The sequence below is a fragment of the Heloderma suspectum genome, chromosome 7 (genome assembly GCF_057233095.1).
Source record: "Heloderma suspectum isolate Gila_16-S chromosome 7, 16-S_ref, whole genome shotgun sequence".
Classification (NCBI taxonomy): Eukaryota; Metazoa; Chordata; class Lepidosauria; order Squamata; family Helodermatidae; genus Heloderma; species Heloderma suspectum.
This window is the reverse complement of record NC_139464.1, coordinates 106,012,064-106,038,154: the sequence shown is the minus strand read 5'-3', so window position 1 is coordinate 106,038,154 and position 26,091 is coordinate 106,012,064. Positions and strand designations below refer to the sequence as shown.

The 26,091-nt window shown below is 40.5% G+C and overlaps 1 protein-coding gene across 1 annotated transcript in view; it reads right to left on the bottom strand.

Moving 5' to 3' along the window:
• Nucleotides 1-26,091, bottom strand: part of RELN (reelin) — a 429,656-nt gene that overhangs the window by 36,020 nt on the left and 367,545 nt on the right. Inside the window, exons 41-46 of the mRNA XM_084811492.1 lie at nt 22,074-22,303; nt 19,375-19,595; nt 16,785-16,932; nt 8,832-9,090; nt 4,008-4,257; nt 1,110-1,278 (exon numbers count right to left, since the gene is read on the bottom strand). Coding sequence (XP_084667618.1) covers nt 1,110-1,278; nt 4,008-4,257; nt 8,832-9,090; nt 16,785-16,932; nt 19,375-19,595; nt 22,074-22,303 — 1,277 coding nt within the window. The remainder of the gene's footprint in view (nt 1-1,109; nt 1,279-4,007; nt 4,258-8,831; nt 9,091-16,784; nt 16,933-19,374; nt 19,596-22,073; nt 22,304-26,091) is intronic.

Genomic DNA, 26,091 nt, shown 5'->3' with positions numbered 1-26,091 from the left:
CACAGGAGAACTTCCCAGTGGTAAAAGGTAAAAGTGTCCCCAACCAGTCGTGTCCGACTCTAGGGTGTGGTGCTCATCTCCATTTCTAAGCCGAAGAGCCAGCGCTGTCCGAAGACGCTTCCATGGTCATGTGGCCGGCATGACTGAACACTGAGGTGCACGGAACGCTGTTACCTTTCCTGCCGAAGCAGTACCTATTTATCTACTTGCAATTTCTTGCTTTCAAACTGCTAGGTTGGCAGAAGATGGGACTGAAGACGGGAACTCACTCCGTCACGCAGCACTCGGATCTTAACTGCTGTCCTGCCGACCTTCTGGTCCGCAGTTCAGCATCTTAACTACTAGGACCGTACCATAAATTTTACCTGGGGAATGCCCAACATGCTGATGATGTGTTTCCTCAAGCTGAAACTGCAACAAGCACTCAGGGAGAAGCTGATGTTTAATTATCACATTTTATGTGTATTGATCAAGGTCTCTTGAAGACCTTGGGGACTGCCATACGGTACTTTCTCTGCAGATTCAGACTTCTGTTCCAAATGAACAACAACTGAATAAAACCTAACCTGGATACATCACATTTCTCAGGTCTCTCATTTTTATGGTGGGGGAACTGGTCTTAACTGCCACCAGCGAAATCAGCTGATAGAATTCAGAGCTTGTCTTGGACAAGCTCACAATAATGAGATGTGTATTGATATTGTATAGGATGCATGCCTCCATTTTCATCTAATTTGTTTCCAGTTTAAAATATAAAAATAATGGGCTAGATTAAAAGGTTCCCTTCATGTGATGGAAGGAGCACTTCCACTGGAGGAAGACTCTGTCCGTCAGAGAAAGCGCCTTCCATTTATGGAAGAGAACCTTTGGATCCAACCCAGTAATTCCACCCAGTTCTAGTATAACATTTATTTAAAACATTTACTCCTTGAGAGCTTCTGACAAAAATAAAATAACAGTAAAACCAATTAAGAACAAATATATAATCTGTATTTGTTTCTCTGCATAACATAGCCAACATGAAAAAACAGGCACTCTGCTTCACATTTATAATATACTACAAAATTGGTTACGTCAGATATTTTAAGGATACGCCGAATGCAATTTACCTGGTATAAGGAGGAAGTGGCAAAACAATCCTTGTCCATTTGTTGAACGTATCTGATACCAGAATCCTCTGGAGATGGTATTTGCTGCATTCTACGTTAGTGGGAAGGCAGTCTCTCATTACTGGGTGCCACGTGACACCAAGATCAACTGAATACTCTAGCTCAATAGCTAAAAATATTAAAATACATTAAATTACTACAAAAATTATATGATCAGACCCATCGATAATAGTCCAACATTAGAATGTTACAAGTGTAGACCTGTGAAAAAATGTCATGATTTGTGTAGGAATACTCATTCAAATGGTCTATGTTTAGTGGCCTATGGGAACCACATTGCTTTCAAAGTAATACATCCAAGCGTGTATGCCATTGAAGGCAATGCAGCCTAAGACAGCATTTGTAGTTGGACACATATACCTCAGTGTATGGTCTGTCTGCACTGTATTTCTTTCAAAAGAATAGGCATTTGGATACATAATTGGATGCACAGCTGAGTGTGCATTCTACTGAAAGCAACCTTGAGTGCCAGTTTTTATAAATTTTAAGTAAAAAAAAAAGGCGATGTAGTGCAGAGTAGCCACCTGCACTGGGATATGCATGCACCAAAGACCGAGTCAGGACAGGTGCAACCCTATGCATGTTTAGACAGAAAAAAGCCTACAACTCCCAGCATGGCTGGCTGGGGAATACTGGGAGTTCTAGGACTTTTTTCTGTCTAAACATGCATAAGATAGTGCCCTAAAGCTAATAAAAAAGATAATGGCATGATGAGAGATACATAATTATTGAGAACTAGTATAGCATTATGGCTAACAGTGTACACTGCTATCTGGCACACATCCTTGGTTCAGATCTTCCCTTGGCCACAAACTCTCAAAGTGGGCTTCATCTCAGCTTCAGCCCTCCTCTGAATCTGCCATATGAGGTTCATCAAACTGGTCTACCATATATGGCTATTGAGAAGATTACTGAGATAATGTTTGTGTAACAGTTTGAACAAATGCAACCCCGCCCCCAGAGGTACGATGAGTGAAAAAGAGAGGAAACAACCGTATCTCTTTACAAATTGTGTGCTTATAAATTTCACTTGAAGGATGTAATCATAATCATACTAGGGGATGGATCACACATCTATGAATATCCCTTGATTTCTCACATGTTGATCCCTTAACACCTGATGATTAGAAGCTGATTGTGTGAACTGTCTCCTTTGAAAAACACTGTTAGAGTGTAACTGTACCACAGAACATTCTACATTAGATCTGTGATGGCAATTCAAACACACAAGCCATCCATTGCTGTTGCAATCACAAAGCGATGAACACAGATGTGCAAATTAGCCTCTAGTAACTGCTAGTCAGCCGGATCCAATTTTTCAGTTCCTAATTTACCTAATCTTTAATTAAACACTTAGCTTGCATTCCTATACAGATTTACTTAAGAGTAAGCCTCATTAAATTCAATATGACTTACTTCTTAGACATGCATATGTTTAAATTTTTGATTGCTAAACATACTGCTACAAAGAATGGGGTTTAAAAAAATAGTTTAATGTCTGAAGCCCTAAAAGATACTATACAGTTTAAATCATTTTCACATGGTGATATTTTATAAGTAGGTATTCATTATTTTTATATTATTAACTCATTATTATCAATGTGATACCCTCTCATATCTAGATGATGACCATTCTGATCAATAAAGCTCCGAGTTAAAATAATGATTGGTTAAGGATGCAAACAGAACTAAAAGAGAAAAAAACGGGTAAGATAACTAACAGATCAATTACAACACCCTGAACATGGCCAGAGTTGTAATGAACTGCAACTCTAAAACGAAGTGTAATGATTATGTTTTGGGCTGGTAGTTAATTTCCAGGCTTAAATAGGTTCGTTACTTATAAGCAAATTGGCTAATCTACTTTAGGGATTTTCCTTAAGCCTCATTTCCATTTTTATGCAGCACTCTGAAGTAATTGCCTGCAGTTAGTTGACATACATGATCAAGTCTTCCTCTGTTTCGTTTAAATCAGCTGTATGCCAATGTAACTTACCTCTAATTTATACAGGTGCATGCAAAATCTAAGGTAGGAGTTTGATCTCTGCAAATGCAACTGTTTAAAAAATGATACGCTATAAAATGAAAAATGAAGTGTAACCAATGTCAGAACAAGAGGTCTACGCTAGAAATGTCAAGCTGCTTTGTCCTAGATATGTACTATTCAGAATAAAGAATGTCACCCCATTCCAGAAAGTGCTGATGCATCCATACAGATCACACCTCGATAAGAGCTTCCTAATTCATTCAGTGGGAGGGCCAGATGTATACCATTAAAATGAATGGGGAATCTCTCGTACATCGGTGTGTGACCCAAGCTCTGGAGTGGGTTAGAAATAATAGGAATTATATGTCTCTATTAGGCCTTGGGTAGGCTCATTCAACATACCTGAAACTGAGAAACCATGCATACCTATGCACAGTCTGTGCTGACTCCCCTACTTGTCTTCATATAAACATGTAAAATCTTAGGACTATGCAATGTTCATGAAAGAGATCTTGTGTCTTCTTTCTCAAGGGTGGCTTCAGTGATCTTTCCCTTAACCGTATTCTGCTTCAGCTGTGTTTATGTACCAGGATACTCCCCAAGCAGAGTCTCCATCAACACCTGGTATCTATAAATCAGCCTCAGTGTATTTATATGCATATAAAATTCTTGTGTGTTTCATCTTTGATACATGCAAACCATAGATGGGGGAATATGAAGAATGGAAAGACAGAAACAACAAATTCCTTTTTGGATTCTGAACCTTTCATTAAATAGTGCAGATGAATTAAAAAACAAGCAATGACAACAGAGAAGAATGCCAAGTATGTGATGGATACAGAATCCTTTACCATAGCAGGAGTCAGTGACAGAGCAAGAAGCAGCAAAATCTAGTTGAAGGAACGAATCCTCATTGACAGCAATATCGGTAGTTACAACATAGCGGGTGCTTGCTTTCTCAATAAAAACCAGAGCATCCCCAGTAGAGCCACAAACAGGCATCTTTGTTCCACCAGGGTGGAGAAGCCATTTCTTGCTATCCAGCATACTGAAATCATCTTCCAGGATTGTGTTACCAGAGATGTTTCCACCAATAAGGATCTGGAACACAAACATTAAGAGCTTGCTTACTTAACTTGTAGGAAAGTTGAACTGGATGCTGAAATAACCATTTTGTTTGTTTGTTTTTACAAACATTGCCAAGTCATTGCTGATTCACACAAGAGACCAATTAACACAAGGGACTTTTACTGGAACTTATATTTGGTACATGCTGATTAGTTTTTGTTTGCCCAAACTGAAAGCACATATGATGAAGCCATCAGGTAACCACTGCACAATATAAAGATCCTGATTTGCCCCTTCAGTCAAGTGAGTGGTTAAATGCTTTTGATGTGGCATCATGCAGATAGTAGAACACTCAGATAACTGAGCAATTGTGACTAATAGTGTAGAAAATATATCTAAGTCATGTACCAGTCATATTCAGGACTGAATAAGCATTCCAGTGAAGCTTTATTCAGGCTTCAAGAAGAATACTGACTAGTTAGAGTATTAACGATTATGAAAATCTTCAAATACAAATCATGTAAGGAAAGACTGAAGGTAGCAGCAGGATATAAAGTCACTATTCTATGTATAAAATGCTTCAATATTTTATATTAATCTTAGCAAAAATCAAAATAAAGTACTACATAAATGGCATCACCCTCTGAAAAATTGGATAAAATTTTACAATTAAAAGGAAGATTATTAATATATGTTGAAGGTGTACTAATCCAAGCTCAGATGATTTTAATATGTGGTAAGGGGTGTTTAAAAATTAAGAATTATTGATCGAAGGTATCAGAAGTTATTAAATATGCCTGCCTCTAAATTGTACCTAGATGTCTTTGCAATATATTTGCTTGGATACATGAAAGATGTGGTAGATGAAAGTTGTCATGAATTGATTACCAGTATAATTGTATCTCTGTGGCTTGAACTGGCTTAAAAGTGTAAATCATTGAACCACACACTTAATTGAGGATTAATTAAAAGGAGCTGGAATACATTATTTACGTAATAATAATTGCTTGGATCCTAATGCAAGGGAAAGAAGTTCACAAAATGACGACTTCCCATTCCCTCCTGCCACCCTCTGCAGCTTCCTGTGCCCCTGTGTGGGATGGGGGTGATTCTGCCCTCCTCCAGAAGCCCCCTGCATTCCATTCCATATTATTTAGAAGGGCCTCCACCCTCCAGAGATACTTTTGTGGGGACACAGGCAGCTGCATGGGAAGGCAGGGAACTTTCCTTCTGTGAGCTTCCCTCCATTCAATTATCATTTATTTTGAGAATCAGAAAAATTCTGATTCTCAAAATCAGAAAAATTCTGATTCTCAAAATCAGAATAATTCTGATTCTCAAAATCAGAGAATCCCTTGTAACATTTTAGAGGATGCTAGGGAACATCTCCTGGGTTGCCCAGGGAAGTTGCTTGCAGCAGCCAAACACATGGTTTTATCAGAAATTTGCCATCTAAAATTGCTTATCATTAACATTTATCTTTCTGTGTATCTCATTTCAAACACCTAAATAAAAAAGTTGTTTTTAAAGAGAGGTTGTCATACAAAGAGAGAAAAAAGTAATTGTCTATGTCACTGTAATACAAAGATGAAGTGGTGGTTTTAAACTGCAGGAGCACAAACTTAACATGAATATTAATAATATCTCAATTATATAAGCAGATAGAGCTATGGAACAAACTGCCCAGGGAATCACAATCACGAGGTAATAGGCAAGATAGTATTTCAGGATTTTCTGACTTTTGATAAGGAGAAGCAATAAATGACTCCTAAATTCATTCCAAGTTTTTATTTTCATGAGCTTGCAGTCTGAAATGGACAGCTCAGAACCCCATGTATGGAAGTCGGGAAATTGCAGTGCAATATAGATCTTCTAAACCTGCATAAAAGGCAATCGTTTGTACAAATGGCCTCTTGATCTTCTGAATACACAATTATGACTTGTGACTATACAACTATACTCCTAAAATTACTTGAATCTTCGGAATACTCAAGAATTACAACTATTACATGTACTTATTGTTGGAATAAGCAACAGCCATTAGTTAAAACCCACTGTATGGAGGGGAAAATAACTGGCTGAAAAGCTACTAAAAGGCATGTAGGGAGTTGGGGACTTGGGGTGCTGTTTTTTTGTTTCACTTTTGCCTACTTACTTTGCCTGATTTTGTTGTAAGATGCCTGTTAGTATTAAGTAAAGGTCCTGTTTAAAGCTTGCAGTTGTCTTCTGTCTCAAGTGTGGTCAGAGAAAATGTACTCTGCAGTGCTTATAAAGGACTCAGAGCTGTACTCCTGCAGTTACTCTGAGCTGTACAAATGCTTCCAGGATTAAATTAACAGTAGGCACTTAATTGTTGCTATTAGATTTAATGAAAATTTAGCTTGCTGACTTTCACCCCACTGTCAACTTAAAATCAATTATTTATCTTTTTAAAAATTCAAATTAATGTTATTGACTCTGACAATAACTAATATGCAATGAGTAACTTTAAATTTCTGAACAACACTCTTTTCCCTTTAAGCAAAGAAAATTATGTTTTGTGTTCCTGGCATTTGTTTCTATCATAAATTTGGTATCCAAATATGTTGGAGAATCTTAACCAGAGGCAGATGGCTCAGAATTAAACATCACAACATATAAAATATAATGCTTCCAAGTCCTACACAATAGGCTTAGAGACTTACCCCTCATTTCCATTGCATTTATGGAGATTTTTGGAGATTTATAATTTAGATAGTGACCCCAGTAAAAGATCCATGAACAAATACTTCTTGCTGGATGGAAAGCAAAAGGCTGTAGGCTTAAGATCTCAGGTTCAATCTTTGGCATCTCCTATGAAACAGGGCTAGGAAAGGGTTCTGCCTGAAGCCTTGGAGAACTGCTGTCAGTCAGAGCTGCCAATATTGGGCTTGGTGGATCCATGCTCGGACTCGGTTTAAGGCAGCTGCATATGTCATATTCAGTTTATTGACATAATAGTGACTATGAATCTGGCTAGCTATTGCTGAAATCAGAATGCTAGTCTAAGGGTGCAATCCTATGCATGTTTAGACAGAAAAAAGCCCTACAACTCCCAGCATCTCTCCAGCCAGCCCTACTGGTTGTGGCATGCTGGGAGTTGTAGTACTTTTTTCTGCCTAAACATGCATAGGATTGCACCCTAAACGGACTTTTAGTTTGATCTATCAAGGCTACCTATTCTGTAAAGATGTCACCCGCTCCCTTCAGTCCCAGACAGCATGGCCAATGATCAGAAATCAGTTATCAGGGCACTGTAGTCCAAAATTTCTGGAGAGCAACGGGTTGGGGAAGGCTGACATACTTTATCCCGCTTTTCATCCTGAAAGGGCTCCCAGAGTGGCTACCAATGTAAAACATCAGTGATTTTGATCTTCCACCACTAACTCATGCCAATTTTTAAAAAGTGCATTTAAACCAAATTGAAATTTGTTTGTTGATGCCACAGTTAAGAGAGAGGCAGAATTTATGGCCAGCAAAGCCAAAAATAGTTAGGCATGAATCAGACACAAAGATGGAATGATGATGGATAAATATGTGGCTAGGTCAAGTTTGGTAAGTTGGAATAGTACTTTACAAAAGATGGCAAAGTCTAACAACCAGAGTTAGTGAAAAGTAAGTCAGTCACTGTTGATACCAGAATTCTAGGAATGCTTTTATCACAATACGCTCCAGAGGAATATTGAGTTCAGGTGGCAAAGCTATTGTGGGCTGATCTGTACATTCAGATTAAGAAACTAGAATCAGGAGGCTGAATATTCTCATATATCAAAAACAAAGAGATAAAGCCTGTTTTCTATGGACAGGGTTTTTTTTTTTGATGTGAAGGAACATTCAGTTATGTGATCCTCCACCCGTAATGTATGTACTGCAGTCCCAGGAGTGCTATACTTTCAATATGTAGGCCATTATACTCTCCAGGCCCAGGGCAACTTGTAGTTGGAGCAGAGTGTTCTTTCTGGCAGGGGGTGTGGGGGGAAGGCAAATTCCCTACAGCTGTTCCTCTCTGGTTGATGGCTGAGGCCAGGCTGGTCCTCCCTTACCATGATGTTCTTCATAGGAAACATGGTGCAACCTCCCAGTGGCTCTTGGTGTCCTAGCTGGTGGCAGTGTGTGCTTCCCTTCAGCCCTGCAGTCCCAGGGCAACTTCATCTGTTGAGATTCAACTTGCCCCTAATAATGATGTATTTTGAACATGTTTTCCTGAGAGGTGGAACTGCATGTTATGAGAACCAGGAGACTGCCATCAAAAATGGCATCCCTGAATCAAATTCTTCCTTCCCCTTTTCATTACATGTAGTGAAGTGTCATATCCTGACATCATCATGATGTGCACTTCCCCATTTCCACCAGTCAATAATATGGCACTACAGCAAGAAAATGTACAAGATAATGACATCACGACATGGAGTAAGTTTTACACATATTACCAAGGGTAAGGAGGAGAATATGGAAAGCAGCAGCGCTCCATTTTCAGCAGCAGTTCTGTGTTTCTCATAATGTGCTGTTCCACCCTGCAAGTAAATATGTAAACTGGGGAAGTATTCCACTAAGGGGACTTAGGATGCAAAACAGAAAGGACTACATACCTGATCAATTACCCATGGGCTATAAAAATGTCCATTCTCAGACGGCTGCCACCAACGCAGACGAGTAGAGGGAGAACGCGCTTTTAAGGGAATTTCTAGGGCAATGTACCGTCCTATGTTGCTTGAATTACTGAAGAGAAATTCCTGAAGCAGGTTCCATGTGAGGCCCCCATTAAGAGAATACTGTAGCAGTACAGGTTGGCTTCTGGGATCTGGTACTGCTTTACCACATCCTAGTCTCATGAAGAATTGCACAAACCTAAAACATTAGTAAAGTTATAACAAAAGTAAAATATTCAAGACCCTTCAAGAATGTTTTATTCTTACTGCCATAAAGGAATAACCTCATGAGAGAGAATTGGGTTCTGCTCTGAGTATGGAAAGCAAATATTCTGTAGTTGCATGGCTCCTTTTTAAGTCTTTTTAGAACAGTACACTGCTACAATGATTATTTGTTTCGTCTATTCACTGAAGCAGTATCACAGAGCTGAACAAAGCTGTTTCTTTATCCTTCAGGCATTAGCATGGAACCAATAAATACATGGATTTAATTATATAATGCAGATCTCAGTACATTTGATTCTGTGCTGAAATTAGCCCAGATTATAAAAGAGAAAAGTACAAAAATTCAGCCTTACGCTATAATCATTTATATATATATATATATATATATATATATATATATGAATGAAAATTACAGTCTCTCAAGCTTTCCAGAATTCCTGATCTGCAAAAAAACAGCCTTTTAGAACACAAAAAGTGATAATTTTTGTGTTCAATATTACCAAAACAGGATTTGTATAATTACTCTGCATTGAAGCCAGAAAGCTACTGTATTCATTCATTAAATACACAGGCTGATAGATTTTCCTAAAGAGAAACAATCAACAGATAAACAATAGAAATATCTTTCAGTTTGATAACAGCATAATACAGACATGTAACCTTAGAATTACAGTGCTTATTCCCATATTCTTTTCACTTGATTTAAACTTCAGTTGGTGTGTACACTATAAGGCCACAGGATTGCATGCTCTCTCCTGTAGATGCTCCCCTCCCTGGAGGGAATTCCACCTTTCACCTTAAACCTAACACTGACATTAGCTGCAGTTAACAATAACTTCTTACCCACAGTTTGCTAACCAGCTTCAACCCTTGGTTACAAATCCTTGTCAAACAGGACTGTTGGTTATCATAATTCACAGCTAACATCAGTGTAAGTGTATCCTTTAACTGTAATTAAGGTGCTGTGGGAGGTAAGAAAGTGAAGGGAGGGAATAGACAATCCCACAGCTCACCCATGACCTCTTAGCCATAGTTCAGTCCTATTATGTGTACCCTGGCCTTTTGACCCTTCTTATCCTAAAATCTCCATGTGTACTATAAATAAGAGTTCTCTTCTCTCAGGATCATTAGCTCAGGCTTTGACTTAAATAATGCTGAATTTGTTCTATTGCCCCTATGTTCTCATACATATTTGATGCTATTTCCCACCCCCCACCCCGAAAAGAGAGGGGGAAATCTTGAGAGGGAATTGTGAAGTAGTCATAAATATGTCTGAAGTCAGAAAGCCCCCAATTTTCAATGCTCTCCCATATTAAAAAGTTGCCTATAAGTAGGAAACACACACATCAGGGAGAAATGTTCTATTCCAGCCTCTCACTGTTCTGCTAGTTTTCTATTTGCAAGGAGTTGTAAAAAAAAAAAAAATACACATGGGTGACGTTTCAAAAACATGAATGTTAGTCGGAACTGGTACAGTCCATTTACCACCTCAGAAACTTACTTCTTCATACTGTTGCATAGGTAAACTGTCTTATTTGTCTATACAGTCGCCTCATGCTGTATTTCCCATGTAGTCTTCAGTGCTGAACCAGTACACACTTGTTGTTCTGGTGTAAAGGTACAATTGCTTCTACCCAAGCACCTCATGACGTTAAGTGTGTGTGTGCGCGTGTGTGTGTGTGCACGTGTGTGCATACGTACACACACACATACATACAGGATAACACTGTAATAGGCTTCCAAAGGGAGCTGCAGATGGAGGTAAATGCCCAGAAACCCCCAGACATTAGTCAATGAATTCAAGTGCTCAAGAATATTGTTAGTTCTTATTGCCATCATGCATATGCTGTTCCTCACAGCATGGATCATATCGAGCATCTTGTTCCAAGGAAACCTATTATTAATGCAATAAAACAACACTGGGGAGCTATATGTAGTGGCCCTATCAGCTGGAATAGACTAGATTTACAGCTGGCAAACCTAAGAAATATGTCCTGAGATTTACACAGTACCTTGGAGAAGAAAAAGACAAGTGACCATGTCTGTTTTATGCATGGCTTAACTTCTTTCCATTTTCACTGTTGACAAAGTAACAAATGTTTTCAAATAAATATTTATTAGTCTAAAAAGCAATCTCTACAGATAGCGTTTCAGAGAGAGCCTAAGCTACGCTCCTGCATTAAGTGTCATGTGCATAGCACCACTAGAAATAATCATGTAGGAGTGGATGTGGTGTTCTTGTTTTTAATTGAGCCTATATCCTGCTTTATCCAGAAGGCTAATGTTGTTTTCCTGTGCTATCAATCGCAATATAAAATACAGTAATTGTAAAACAAAACAAAACCATGTACTTGGTTTATCTCAGCCATTAAATGAGTGCTCATACAGAAATCTCTCACACAGTGCTGAAATACGCTTAGCTTTAGGGAAGGCCCATAGCTCAATAGTAGAGCACACACCTTGCATTCAGAAGGTCCCAGGTTCAATCTCTGGCATGTCAGGTAGCAAGGCTGGGAAAGACTTTTGCCTGAGAGCTGCTGCCAGTCAGAGTAAACAGTACTGGGCCAGATGGATCAATGGTATGAGAGCAGGGCTGGCCCTCCCATGAGGTAGGGTGAAGTCCTCACTTCAGGCAGCAGAGCAGGAAGAGTGGCAAATTTTGCTGCTCCCCCACCTTCATCTCTGCCAGGAGGGCCAGCCATCTCCGCTGGGTGCTCCAGAGAGCCCCACCATTTGCCACAGTGGGAGAAGGGGACCAGCAGGGCTCTCTGGAGCAGCAGCCCATCCTGTGTTTCACTCTTAGCAAAACAAAGGATGCGTGGCTGCTCTCAGCCACTTTTCCTCTGTCTCACAATGAGAATCCTCTTAGTGCGAGCTAGAAGGTAGGTGGGTTCTCTGTAGAGCCTCATTGGCCAGAGAAAGCAGCCAGCACAGCTCTTCAGACAGCTGGCCAAGCCTAATACCTGGCCCTGATGGGGTCCTTCCACAGAGCCAGGCATTGAGGGAGGGGGTGTCCCAGGAGGTCACCTATACAGTACAGGCATTCTCCTGGGACACCCCCTTCCACAATGCCTGGCTCTGTGGAGGGTCCCCCTTAGAGCCAGGCATTTGGGTCTCATCAGCTCTCAGAAGACCTGTGATGGAAGCTTTTTATGGCCAACACAGCTCTTCAGAGAGCAGCAGCAGCAGCAATGGAAGGGTAAGGGGGGGGATGCGGTGGGGTGGAGAGGCACATGTATGCTCTCCTGTCTTGGATGGCAGGCGAGCTTGTGCCAGCCCTGTATGACAGGATAAGGCAGCAACATTTGTTCATCTAGCAACCCTCATCATAATTAAGAGGAGCCGCTCAACAAAATGCTTCTTGAGTTAGTCTGCATTCAAACCTGGTATCTGGTTAAGAGGGCCTTCTTGCTTGGTGCTAGAGGTTGTGACAAAACATAGGGAAGAATGCGGCCCCTCTCTGTCAGAGGTACACAGACTGAGCCCAAACTGTTCAGGGGGACTTTTAGGCCAGGGATTGTTCCCACTTTGGCTTGTTCCCAGACGACCATAGGAAGCCAGTGCAGACTTTGGAATACAAGTATAATATGTTCCCCAACGATCCTCCCCCTTAATCAAGTGATCTCCTGTGTTCTGAACTAGTTGTGGCCTCTGAACATTCTTCAAAGGCAGCCCTATCCTGAGCACATCACTGTGGTCTGGTCAAAGTGATGTGAACACTAGTTACTGGATCCTGATCTGAGAGCGAAAAGGTTGCTGTTTTTCCATTAGATGAACTAGGGGAAGGATACCTTATTGCAGTTACAACCTGATGATCCAAGCAGAGTAAAAGCCAAAGGTTCAGAAGCATCACAACAGAGCAGATGACTGTGACCGGGGCATCTGAAACCTATCAATGAGAAATGTCCTACTTCCAAACTATATAATGTTCCAGTCATTATTAGTTTAGGATGGTTGCAAATGACCATCTTGCCAGACATCCTACTGCACATTTTCCACATATCTGCACCTGACATGTGGTGAAATCCTCTTCTTGACAGAGTGATACCAACAAGCAAGCTACCAGAGGGCAAAAGACCCACTTTATGGGATTCTGGATATTTATATTTGTGCTATCTGTCCTGTTGGGATTCAGTTTCATTTGGATCACCTCCACCCATTCCCTAACAAGGTATAGGATTTGTAGAAAAATAGATTTCATACTATATGGATATAAAGGAAGGGTAACAAACAGTGAAGTCTGTACTATGTGAGAAAAACTGAATGGAAGATGTTGTTCGATGGATATAAAAATTAATGGTCTTAAACTTAATGAGCTAGTCCCAATTATTTGTATAGTACCATAAAATAATAGTTCCTTAGAAGTTCTGGATATTTTAGTTATCCTTGCTGCTGTGTCAATCTAGGTTCCAAGATATTGTATCAGAATTCCACAGTGGGATACCACAATGAGTTGCCCAAACATAATCAGCAAGATAAGTGAGTAGGGATTACGTACAAAGGGCAAGTGTTATGGAACGTGACATCTGTATCAAGAGATAGCATTAAATGTGGCATTCAAAACAATGCTGGTATTCCATTGAGTCCTTTAAGTTACATGTTTGAGAATCACCAGCAGAGGTGAAAAATTCAACCAGATTTACATTTGCAAAAAGGAATAACTATTCTCTTGGCCTTGGATACATAATATGCTGGACTAGAAAGACTGTTTCCTTTCAACACCATCCTATGGGTTCTTTTCCCAGTTGTGTCAGAGACTGTTGTGTGTGCGCCACTTCTATGTGTGCCCCTCATTGACTGGGAGTCTGTGGGCATTCCTCTTCCCCTTTTGGTGTCATTGTAATGTGTATGTTTAGTCAGTAGGTATTGATATAGCACTGTTTGGTACTATACTGGTTTATGTTGAATTTTTTTTATTGACTGTATCGTACCCTGAGATCTACTGATATAGAGTGGGTTAGAAATATCTGAATAAAATAAATACATAATAAACTGACACCTAATTACAGATCACAGCAAATATTTCCATTTCAGTGAGATTAGACTGCACTTCATTTAAACTAAACAAATAAGCAAGTACTGAGCAAAATCATAACTGATCAAGCATGTGAAAGAACCAAAGTGTGACAATCATTTTCAACTCTGTGGGCCAATATAAATGTCAAAGATCCATACAGAATACGGTAATGTAAACAAATACATCAGGGCCTTTGATTGTGAACCTTCACAGTTAAGGGAACTTGTCACTATCATTCAGGATTTTTTTTTTTTTTAAAGCACTTTAGTTGTGTTGTTACAATAGATAAATGGATGCAAATTTAATAATTTGATTGGCTAAAAGTCAGACAGTTAATTGCCTCAGGGCACAATCTTATGCACGTTTAGACAGAAAAAATTCCTACAACTCCCAGCATTCTCCAGCCAGCATGGGACTTTTTACTGTCTGACCGTTCATAGGATTGCGCCCTAAAAGATATTTCATTGGTTGACAGATTTAACAGTAATTATTTCGCAATCCAATCACAATCTTGCTGGAAATTTCCTCTGTTTTGCCAAAACACAGAGCATGACATGCCAGTCTGGGGATGGTTTTAGCCATGTGAAAAAACTCTGTAATAGAATGTGAACAATAACGTTAATTTGGGAGCTAGCCATTGTATAGAAGAGGCACAAAAATAATCTATTAGCATATACTACATTCTTCATTCATAAATACTTGGATTTCTGTTTGTTCTCACAAACAACATTAATTTATCTGAATCCATGAGAAAACCATGGCATATTGGGACACGGCCCACCATTTAAGAGAAGGTATCTGACACTTGAGTACCACAAGAGGTTAACACACCATGATTTAATCAAACGTGATCTCATAAAAGGATTCTTGTATGCTTTGTCATTAAATATTATTGTTAATCTTAGAACTGCCTTTAAAATGTAATTACTGCAGAATTATTGATATTTGTGTATTCCAAGCTCTAACAAAGCATTCCTCATGCTCTGAAGTAGATAACTTGGAAATGCAACATAAATGTTCAGGTGATATTATGTTTTTGCAGTGGTTCATCTTACATGCATGGCTTGTTGTGTCCCTGGAAAAAAAATGTGATACATATAAATTAAGCCCCATTGCAGAGGATAAGGATGTGCAGTAAAAGACATCATTTTAAACCTTTATGCTAATAACACAAGTCCAAAAGAGATGAAGAGCATATTAAAATGCAATTTCCACAGAGTGCTTAATCAGTTTTGCATTGCAAGATTCTCACTAGGGGTCAATGCACAAGTCTGAAGGAAAATGGAAAGGGTTTTAAAAAAACAAAAAAGGTCAAATGATGGAAGGATAAGAGATTAAGAGCCATCCAGTGATTTGTAAACAAGAATTTAATTTCAAATTATTTTTTTAAGCTTAATATTTTAGACATACCCTTTCATCAAATAATTCCTAAGCAGGCCCCAAATGACAAAACATAATTTTTTAACTTAAAATGGCCACTTTTAGATAGCTGAGCTCCAATTAACTGGTGACAGCTTGATTAGAATCTGTCAGTGAATGACTGTAAACAAAAGTCTGTAATTCAAGGCATGCTTCAGATATTACGGAATTCAGAATGATGAATGCAAAGTTATCCTGGCAATAAACACTGCAGCTCCAACAATGATTCATGATGGTGCAGCCTGTTTATAGAGCAGTTAGTAGGCAACAGATTTCAATGTGATGAGATTAATATGTTATTTATCCTAGGTGAGATGCTGGCATCCTAATCTCGCAGGCCACATTTTGGTGCATCTATCAAAGGTTGGCACAACTGGCAATGATTGAGGTTACTATCTAAATCATATGAAGGGCAGACATTCAGGGTCCTGAGGCAAAAAATACAAATGGTGTTCCACCATGAATCAGCCCATCTCGGCAAAAATATAATAAATAAAAATATATCATTTGTAGTCTTTTCATTGTGCTCCAATATACCGGGAGGAGCTGTGGCTCAGTGGCAGAGCTCATGCTTTGCATGCAGAATGTCCCAGGTTTGATCCCTGGCATCTCCAGGTAGGGCTGGGAAAGAATTCTCCCTGGAACCCTGAAGAGCCGCTGCCAGTCAGTGTCAACAATACTGGGCTAGATGGACCCAGGGTCTGACTCAATATAAGGCAGCTTCCTATGTTCTTATGTTTCTTGGAGTGGGCTGCCTCTCCCTGCCTAATGGTGGGGCTGACCCTGACAATGATCCAAATCACCCAGTCAGCCAGATCACCTGGTGGGTGAATACTACTCAGTCTGAAACGAACTCCAGTCCTTGAAGCCTATGCTGAGGGAATACAGTGACAGCCCCTGGTGCATGCTAAAACTCTGTATAGATCAGCTTTCAGAAGTCCACCACAACCAGTCATAATTGGCTGGCTGCGGTAACATACTAAAATCCAGTGCACACAGAACTTGGGGTGTGTTGACAGCAGTTATATGACCCTCTCAAAGCACACTGTTGGGTGTAGAATTCAGAATGGACTGAATTTCGGTTTTTGAGGGGATTTGACTCAGTCCAAAATGTGTTCCAGATCTTAAGCCATAGAAAATAGGTCCATGCCATAAGAGAAGTACACCATACCACTTTTTTCTAAAGTCAGATATTCTACTGTGGAAATTTGTAAACATTTAAAAAATGTTACCTTGCTTGGGACAAATCCAGGTCTCGTGTCATCAGCATGCGTAAGCCTTCTTCATTAAAGAAGAGGTTATTTCCTCCAGACAAGATCCCACATTTCCTGGATGGCTTTCCGCCACTCACTAACAAAAATCTATCAGATTCTAGTTGACCTGAGCGCAAGGAACACCGTTATTTAGGATTTACCCTGAGGCATTTCTGCTAGAACAGTTAAGTGAGATAAATAAAGCATTAGGCATAAAGTAAACAAATATTTGTACAAACATTTTCCATCCCTAACACTGTCCTTGGAAACCAGCAGAAAAGCAAAATGAAACACAATCATAGCTTACGTTTTTCAGCCTTCAAGGAAGACTGTAGTTACCTCTCCAATTTGTTAAATTTAGCCTCTGAATTCACAACATAAACAAAGATCCTTGCAATAGGTTAATATCTCAAAATATATTTCAGATTTGGATTCCTTCTTCCATTTGGGCTGAATTAGGATGGCAATTTCAGGTCCTTTATGACCACATGCAGCTCTCTGTAAGCTCTCACCTCCTATTTCAGAGGCCTGAAGGTCACTTCTGATGTTTACAGTCTTTATTCACGAAAGTTCATTTTCGACTCATTCTATGATAAACACTATAATGTTGGATAGTCTCATACTATTGCTTGCTGTCAACCAAGGAAAGGATATATCAAGACACTTTCAGATTTTTAGTATACTGCATCTTGTAAGTTGACATGAGTAGGAACCTTTACTGCAGACTTCCTCAACCTGGTTCCCTCCAGTTGTTTTGAACTGCAGATCCCATCATCTCAGACTATTGGTCATGCTGGCTGAGACTGATGGAAGATGTAGCCCCAAACATCTGGAGGCCACCAGCTTGGGGAAGGCTGCCTTACTGTATTATTTTTTATTATTTTATTTAAAACATTTGTATCCCACCCTTATCATTAAGATCTCAGGGTGGCATACAGATAAAATCAATTTAAACAGTGTAAAACAATAAATAATTTAAATATCTAAAATATATTAAATCATTAAGCTATCATTAATACCAATTTAAAATCTAAAATAATAAAACAGTTAAAATAGTGTGTGAACTCAGGGAATCCAATTAGCCCTCAGAGACTTTGGTAAAAAGCCATGTTTTAACTTGATGCTAAAATGAAACCAGTGTCTGCACCAATTGGGCCTCCAAGGGTAGTGCATTCCACAACCGAGGCACCACAACAGAAAAAGCCCTCTCCCACATCCCACCGCAGTGTATGTCTCGCACTGGTGGGATGCAGAGGAGGGGTCCACCAACAAATCTCAATCCTCGGGCATGCATATACAGGGAGAGGTGCGCCCTCAAATATCGATTATGAGTTATCTAATGACTTATCCACTGTTGTCATTCTGCTAGCACAAAGCTTCCACCACTTGTGGAAACCCCATTGCACATGTGTCAAATCCAAGAGTTGGATTCAGCTTGCACAAGCCAGAGGGACGGACAAATCTTTCAACTTTGGTTTCTCATTTTTCCAAGCCTTAGTTCGTTCCATCCCATTTCTGCATCAGTGTGAACATGTCTTCTAATATATGCAACTGCATATGCATTTTTGCCTATTGTATGCATTTTCTGCAAGCAATTTCCCCTTACATAATGCTTTTTTGCATGTTTTTCCTCCACTAATATATGCATTCTAATATGTTTGACAGTCTATTTTGATGGGATGTTTGTGCCCATTTTGATGGAAGACTTGAAATGAAAAGCAGCAGTTGGGGCTGAGCTGGTTCTGGTTCTGGCTGGTTCCACTGCTGAAAAGGGGCTTTCAGGAGCAGCTTGTGGTTGGGATTGCTAGGGTCTGCCCTGTATAATCTGAAAGGCATGCTAATTAAGATCTCTGGCCTCCCTTTTAGAGCACACATTTTCACTTGAAGGACATATTCCCAAGCTACCCTCTTAAGGAATGAAAACATATAATTATGTTCTCCTCTGCAAGCAACCTTCCATCCTTCCGAGGTCGGTAAAATGAGCACCCAGCTTGCTGGGGGAAAGGTAGTCACGACTGGGGAACGCAATGGCAAACCACCCCGCTATAGTCTGCCATGAAAATGCCAGCGCAAGCGGCGTCCCTCTAGGGGTGAGTAATGACCCAGTGCTTGCACAGGAGGAACCTTTCCTTCCTGCAAGGAGAGAGAAAATTCCATTCCCCACCAGCCAATAAAGGCTGTTGGAAAGTTCTTCTAAGTACATCTGAATTTGTCTTGCTTTGTGTGATGCTCCTGGGAAGAAGAGTATCTCAGCTGCTATTCTCTCTCTCTAATTCCTGACAACTGTCAGGTGGAGAATCCATCCGTTTGTGTGCTCAGGAGAAAGCAGCAGCAGCAGCCAGAGAGGATGAAAGGGAACTGAACTGGTGCAGGCTAGGCATGCTGAGATGGAAGAATCAAATTAGACTAAAATGCAGAGTGTCTCACAGAAGTAAAAAGACTAACGTGTTAAGAAAGTAATGAGAATTTGGCTTTAATAAACCTGTTTTTCTTAATGGTCTGAAAGCAGAAAATATTACACAAAAGCCTAAACACAATAACAACTAACACAGGCAGGCAGGCAGGATACCTTCAAAGTCATCCTTGAGAAAGTCAGGATTCTTGGTGCTTATTCTGCAGGTTGGTCCAGAATAGCCAGGATCACAGATGCATTTTGTCCCATTGACACAGCTACCATGACCATTACACATCTCCTCACACTGTGGCCCAATATATACATTGTCAATGGCCCAGGTCACAGGCTGAGACCCAGCAGGATAAAATCCCTGGTACCATCTGAATCTCACTAACCTGAAAGAAAGTTAACACCTTCATATTAGCTGCTATTTGATTGTATTATTGTATTGTGAAGTGCCCAGAGGATAGATTTGATGTGTGTGTTGATAGTGAAAATATAACTAACACTATATCCCTTCAAACTGAAATAGCATGAGAAATTCAGACCAGAAAATTATTCAAAGAACAACAAAAACCATGAATCCCTCCCACACTCAAAAAGATAAGTATAAAATACGTTCATGCTTTTGTGGCACAGTGTATTGGCAGGCAATGCAAGGCCTGGGAGCTGTATTCAACCTGCCATATCTATTTCCTACCCACCCCACTCTGTGCTACCTCTCTGTAGCAACTTGCTTGAGGATAAGTCATTTGGAGACTTGTGAGCATTCAATATGGCTCCCAGGTTTTATGTTGCCTACCCCTGCAGTAGGGAACATACAAGGTGGTGTGCAGAAAGGCAATGGAGGACACAAGGAATTACTGCTCTGGCCCACACAACATCAGCTTTTACAGCTGAGCTGGACTTAGCTTAAGAGTATTTTTTATACATGCATGTTTGTATTGCTAAAAGGTTCAGTGGGAAATATGATTCCATTTGTTTTTACTGCAGGAGGTTTCTGGCTCAACAGGGCCTCTGCTGTAGGGTGAAGGAGTAGGAAAGTAAACTAGCCTACAGCCACACTGAAAGGCAAGCAAAGAAGAAACAGAGAAATGAAAAATGAATGAATCTAGGGTATGCATGTATGATTTGCTATATTATGTGTCACAGACTGGTATGGATTTGAGTCCCTTCTCCAGAAAGACTGCTTAAGGGTTGGATAAAAGTTTTTGAAAATTTGGGTTGGAACAGCAGGGATGCATAGTTATAGGCTTTCCAGACATTCAGGGGTTAACAGTAATCAAAGATGCATGCTTATATTTAAAAATTGAACATTTTGTTTAATTATTCAAGAACAGTTTTCAAACTTTGTCCCAGTTCCTCACATAGTAGCAAATACAGCAGGCCATATGATCCTAAGTATGAGGTCACTTACCCAGTGGGAATGCTTTTTCTTGCAGCAGTTTCAAAGCTACTTATCACGGTATGTTTTAAAGATACAGGATGCCTCCTATGAGTTTCTCCAGTTGTCTGAAAACATCCTAATGCCCTGTCTGAGTGAAAGATGAACCATGGCTCTGAAACAAGCCTGTGGCTTTTAAAAGCATTTAGTTCTGTATTCACGGCCATTCAGACATGACATCTCCATAGCATTTCAGACATGGGAGTTAGTCAGAGTTGCTATCATACATTTTAAGAACATAATGTAATAAACAGATGTGACATGTAAACATGGATATTAATTGGGGATAGGCTGGCGAAAACATTTTTGAGCTTATTTATCGATGTTATATTTAACCAAATGGGACCTGCAACAAAACATTGTAGCGTGAAGTGTTTCCGTTAATTCTTACAGTCAATCAGCCATGCCCTGTTCCAGGATACTCCCCCTCCCACCTAGTTTTCCATTTCTTCTCCCCAAGTCAGTAAGCATTCTATGGCCACTGAGCATGCTTAGACTTCACTGGGCTGTTTGGGAGGGGGCAGGGTTCTAAAGATTTTTGGTACCTCTGCAAACCTTGGGTTTCCACTGAGCCTGATACCCTCCTCTTCTGCATAGATGGTTCCATTTTGGCTATCTCAACAATGGCACTCAGAGTCTGAACTTTGGAAATAGAGGGGCTGGTTTATATGCCACTTCCCATCAAAAAAGGCAGATTACAACATCAATAAAACCATGTTATAAAAAAGGAGAAAATACAAACTAAAAAATGGATGGCAGCACACACATAAAATTCAGTGAGTTCAAGAACCGTAAGAAGCCCGCTGGAAAAATAAAAACAGAATGGGTCTGACACATCTCTCTTGAGTGTATCGTAACGCCAGTGCCACGCTGAAAGTCTTCTGTTCTTGGCTGAGACAACCTTACCACTAACAAAAGTGGCTCTCCAGTAGATTTTAATTCAGGGGAAGGTTCAAATGGGAGACGGTGCTTCCTGAGATATCCTGGGTGTAGGCCATTTAGGACTTTACAGGTTAAAAAGAATCATTGTTATATGTACCCGGCAACCTATGCCAGCTAAAAATCTGACTGCCACATTTTAGAGCAATTGAAGTTTCCAAACTGTTTTCAAGGGCAGCCCCATTACCAGAGTTTACCAGATTATATACAACAGTAGCCAGCTCCTTAGCCTCCAGTTTGCCTATGTCCTCCCAATCCAAACCACATTAGTTGAACTAACTTGATTCCAAGTAATGTGATTAGGATTGCATTGTTTTTATGCGATCCCAAGCATGTTTCCTTAAAGTACATTCCACTGAAATTAGTGGAACTTACTCTTAGCAATTGTCTTTATGATCAGGTGGAGTCAGTGAGTGTCCTTTTACTATGAGCCAGTAGTACAGAAAAATACATATGAAGATAAAAGCTAGGTGAGTGTCAAGGCAATTACCCGCAGAGGTGTAGCTTTCCAAAGTGAATGACCTCTCTTCTCCAGCCCTGGGTTGTTCCGGCATAGTATGTGCTGCTTGGATGATGTTCAGTAGAACATAGAGAACTGAGGTAGCTGCTGCTGCTATAACATAATGGAAGAAGCAGGTGCCAGGTTGCTCCCAAATCCCGTGAGAATTCAAGTTTCACTGGGTCAGCTGATAAACTATCAGTGGTGCATCCAATATTAATCTGAAACAGAAGAAAAAGCCCCAAAAGATTGCACGGCCCAAATTTATGGGTGTTTCGACACTAGCCTACTTTATAAAAGGGCGGATCTTTTTGGAGAAGGATCAGAAGGAATTTTGTCTGCCGGAGATGCAATCTCTCCAAGATGTCTGATGTGCTGGGAACAGATAATAGAGCCTTGAAATAGCATGACACATTCTTTTACTATGTAGTGGAAAGGGGAAATTGTGTTGGATCCTTTGCCTATTTGTTATTGTAACATCAGGGTGAAGGGGGCAAGAAGAAGTGAGAGAGACTGAAAGAACTGGGCATGTTTAGCCTTGAGAAGAGAAGACTGAGGGGAGATATGATAGCGCTCTTCAAGTACTTGAAAGGTTGTCACAGAGAAGAAGGCCAGGATCTCTTCTTGATCATCCCAGAGTGCAGGACACGGAATCATGGGCTCAAGTTCCAGGAAGCCAGATTCTGGCTGAACATCAGGAAAAACTTCCCGACTGTTAGAGCAATACGACAACGGAACCAATGACCTAGGGAGGTGGTGGGCTCTCCCACACTGGAGGCGTTCAAGACGAGGCTGGACAGACATCTGTCAGGGATGCGCTGACTTGGATTCCTGCATCGAGCAGGGGGTTGGACTCGATGGCCTTGTAGGCCCCTTCCAACCCTGCTATTCTATGATTCTAAGCAGAGCACACACAAGAAGAAGTGTATTGATATCAAAAATCAGCCAGAGGGTTCACTGTGCTATTAATTCTTTTGTCTCTTCCTCCTCCTCTATATCCATTTACACTGTACCCCCAACTCTCCTGGCTGGCATACACATTCATACTGGCAGAATGGGTAGCACTCTACAATGTGTGCCATTGTCAACACCCATGCAGAACAGAGAATTCCAGGAGCTACACTAGCTAAATGGGGGAGGCAGGTACACTATGTAAGTTCCCTTTCCAGTTGTGTCTCTATACTTCTGGAAGATCAGGGTGCTTTTGTGCGCGTGCGAGTGAGAGACAGAGAGAGACAGACAGACAGACGGCGGAGTGCAGCACAGAGCTGCGATCCTCATCCTTCTCCTCCAACCTCAAGAAATGTGTCTCTATGGGTTTCCAATGGCACCTTCACTGGGGAACTTATTCAAGACCGCATCAAATTCTCCTCCACAACAATAGATTAGCACCACTTGCATACCCTCAAAAGTGAAAATGCGTCTGGAGTTATTACATAGTAGAGGCCGACTGTACTTAAGCAGCATGAGCAACGTAATGGGAAGAAACTGTATAGTTGAGCTGCTTTATCAAATTGATTATATATCTCAACATCCTTTATCCCATCTAGTCCAGCATTTTGTACACACATTGGCCAACCAGCTGTCGACTAGGAACCCACAAGCAGAACATGAGTGCAACAGCACCCTCCCACCCATGTTCCCCAGCAACTGGCATACATAGTCTCACTGCCACTGGTACTGGAGATAGCACATGGCCATCAAGATTAGTAGCCATTGCTAGCCTTTTCCTCCAGGAATTTGTCTAACCCCCTTTTAAAGCCATCCAAATTGGTGGCCATCACTACATCCTGTGGTGGCGAATTCCATAGTTTAACTATCTGCTGTGTGAAGTAATAATATATCACTTAAAGTTTTACAAAGGCAACCTTAAAGGTATTTCTGCTTATTTATATTGGAAAGTGTCCGCTTTGTTCCTATTTTATTCCTGGGCTCCTTATTTATTTATTAAATTACTTAATTGCCCATCTGGCCAGTCACCAGGCCACCCTGGGCAATGTACAACGGTACAATTTAAAACCGTAAAATTGTACACTAAAACATTATTTAAAAATACCCTAACCCACCCCAAATGCCTGCCTGAATAACCAAGTCTTCAATGCACGACGGAAGCTCATTAAAGAGGGGGCATGGCAGAGTTGCCTAGGGAGGGTGTTCCACGGAGTGGGGGCCACCACAGAGAAGGCTCTCTCTCATCCTCACCAGCCTACCTGTCCTGGCTGATGGGACAGAGAGAAGGCCATCCAAGGCTGATCTTGTTGAGCGGCCTGTCTGGTGTTGCTGGAGGCGCTCCTTGAGATAGGCTGGGCCAGAACTGAATAGGGTTTTAAAGGTCAAAACCCACACCTTGAATTTGGCCTGGAAAACAACTGGTAACCAGTGCAACTCCTTCAGCACTGGAGTGATGTGATCACGCCAGCAGCTGCCTTTAATCAGGCAAGCCGCCGCGTTCTGCACCAGCTGCAGCTTCTGAACCGTCTTCAAGGGTAACCCCATGTTTTCCCCCCTTAAGAGGAAAAGTGAGGTATAAATGTGATAGAGTACTGAATTGAATAGAAAAACAAAGTATTTCTTACTGTAAATGTTAAAAACACTGTATTAATTACCATAATGCATGGTACTTACTTATAACTAGGTCAAGTACCTACTGATCTGAATCTAGAAAACATGGTACAACAGATCTAGTTCTCAGAACCCAGAACTGTGGGCTGGCAACTGTTACTGCATTATGCATAAAAACGTCTTGTTTATCAGCATCTTCCAAAACCTCAGCTAAAAACATTTAATCTACAGACAAAACAAAACGCCTTTGCCAGATGCCAATATGTGCATGTAGGTCTTATGGGGTAAACACACTACATACTCGTTTGTGTCTTAATGTGACCTCAAAGGCATTTACTTGTTGAACACGCTTTTAATCTATATTTTAAAACAGAAAACAGTCTGCATTCTATATATTATTAATTAGTTGTCATGACAAATTGAAACATGCATGAATACACAGTCAAAGCAGATTTTCTAGGAATACACAAGGCATACGTTCAGCAGCTTCTTATAATTGCAGAGGAATGTGCTATGACTACAAATCTTTTGCATGTATCAGCTAGCATACATACAAATGTTTATAACATGCTTCATCTGCAATTTTATATTTAGATTCTTTAAACATATGGGAGTAGTACTGAGGGTGGAACTACACAATATGCTCAACATGGAGATGCTGCTGCTGCTTCTCTCTATATATAATGTGTAGGAATGCTTACTTATAGCACGACATTATCACATTGTACAAATAGCAGCCAACAATGTGGAATGGAAAACTGGAAATGCACAACTGGTATTTTACAGGTAAGGTAGAACTAGATGTCTTTCCCCTCGCGTCTTTTCTTGATGGCAATTGTATTTTTGTATGGCGGAGTTATATGTGATGTCTTTTTTGTACTTTTATACTATTTTTCAATGTTTTGTATGTTTATATGTAAAAAAAAGAGAGGAAGTAATGTACAATGGGATGACAACACACATACACATATTCCTATACATTGGGAGGTAAAAGGTAAAGGTGTCCCCAACCAACTAGGGTGCGGTGCTCATCCCCGTTTCTAAGCCGAAGAGCCAGCGCTGTCCGAAGACGCTTCCGTGGTCATATGGCCGGCATGACTGAACACCGAGGTGCACGGAACGCTGTCACCTTTCCCGCCGAGGCGGTACCTATTTATCTACTTGCAAGTTCTTGCTTTCGAACTGCTAGGTTGGCAGAAGCTGGGACTGAAGACGGGAGCTCACTCTGTCACGCAGCACTCGGATCTTAACTGCTGTCCTGCCGACCTTCCAGTCTGCAGTTCAGCGTCTTAACCACTAAGCCACCGCGGCCCCTTACATTGGGAGGGGGGAAAGATAAATATAGGAATTCCATTTTTGTCTACATACTTTTGACAGTCATAACTTCCACTCTGTGATAGCTACATTTCCATATTGTAAGAACGTAATAGTCTTCCTATTTCTTTAT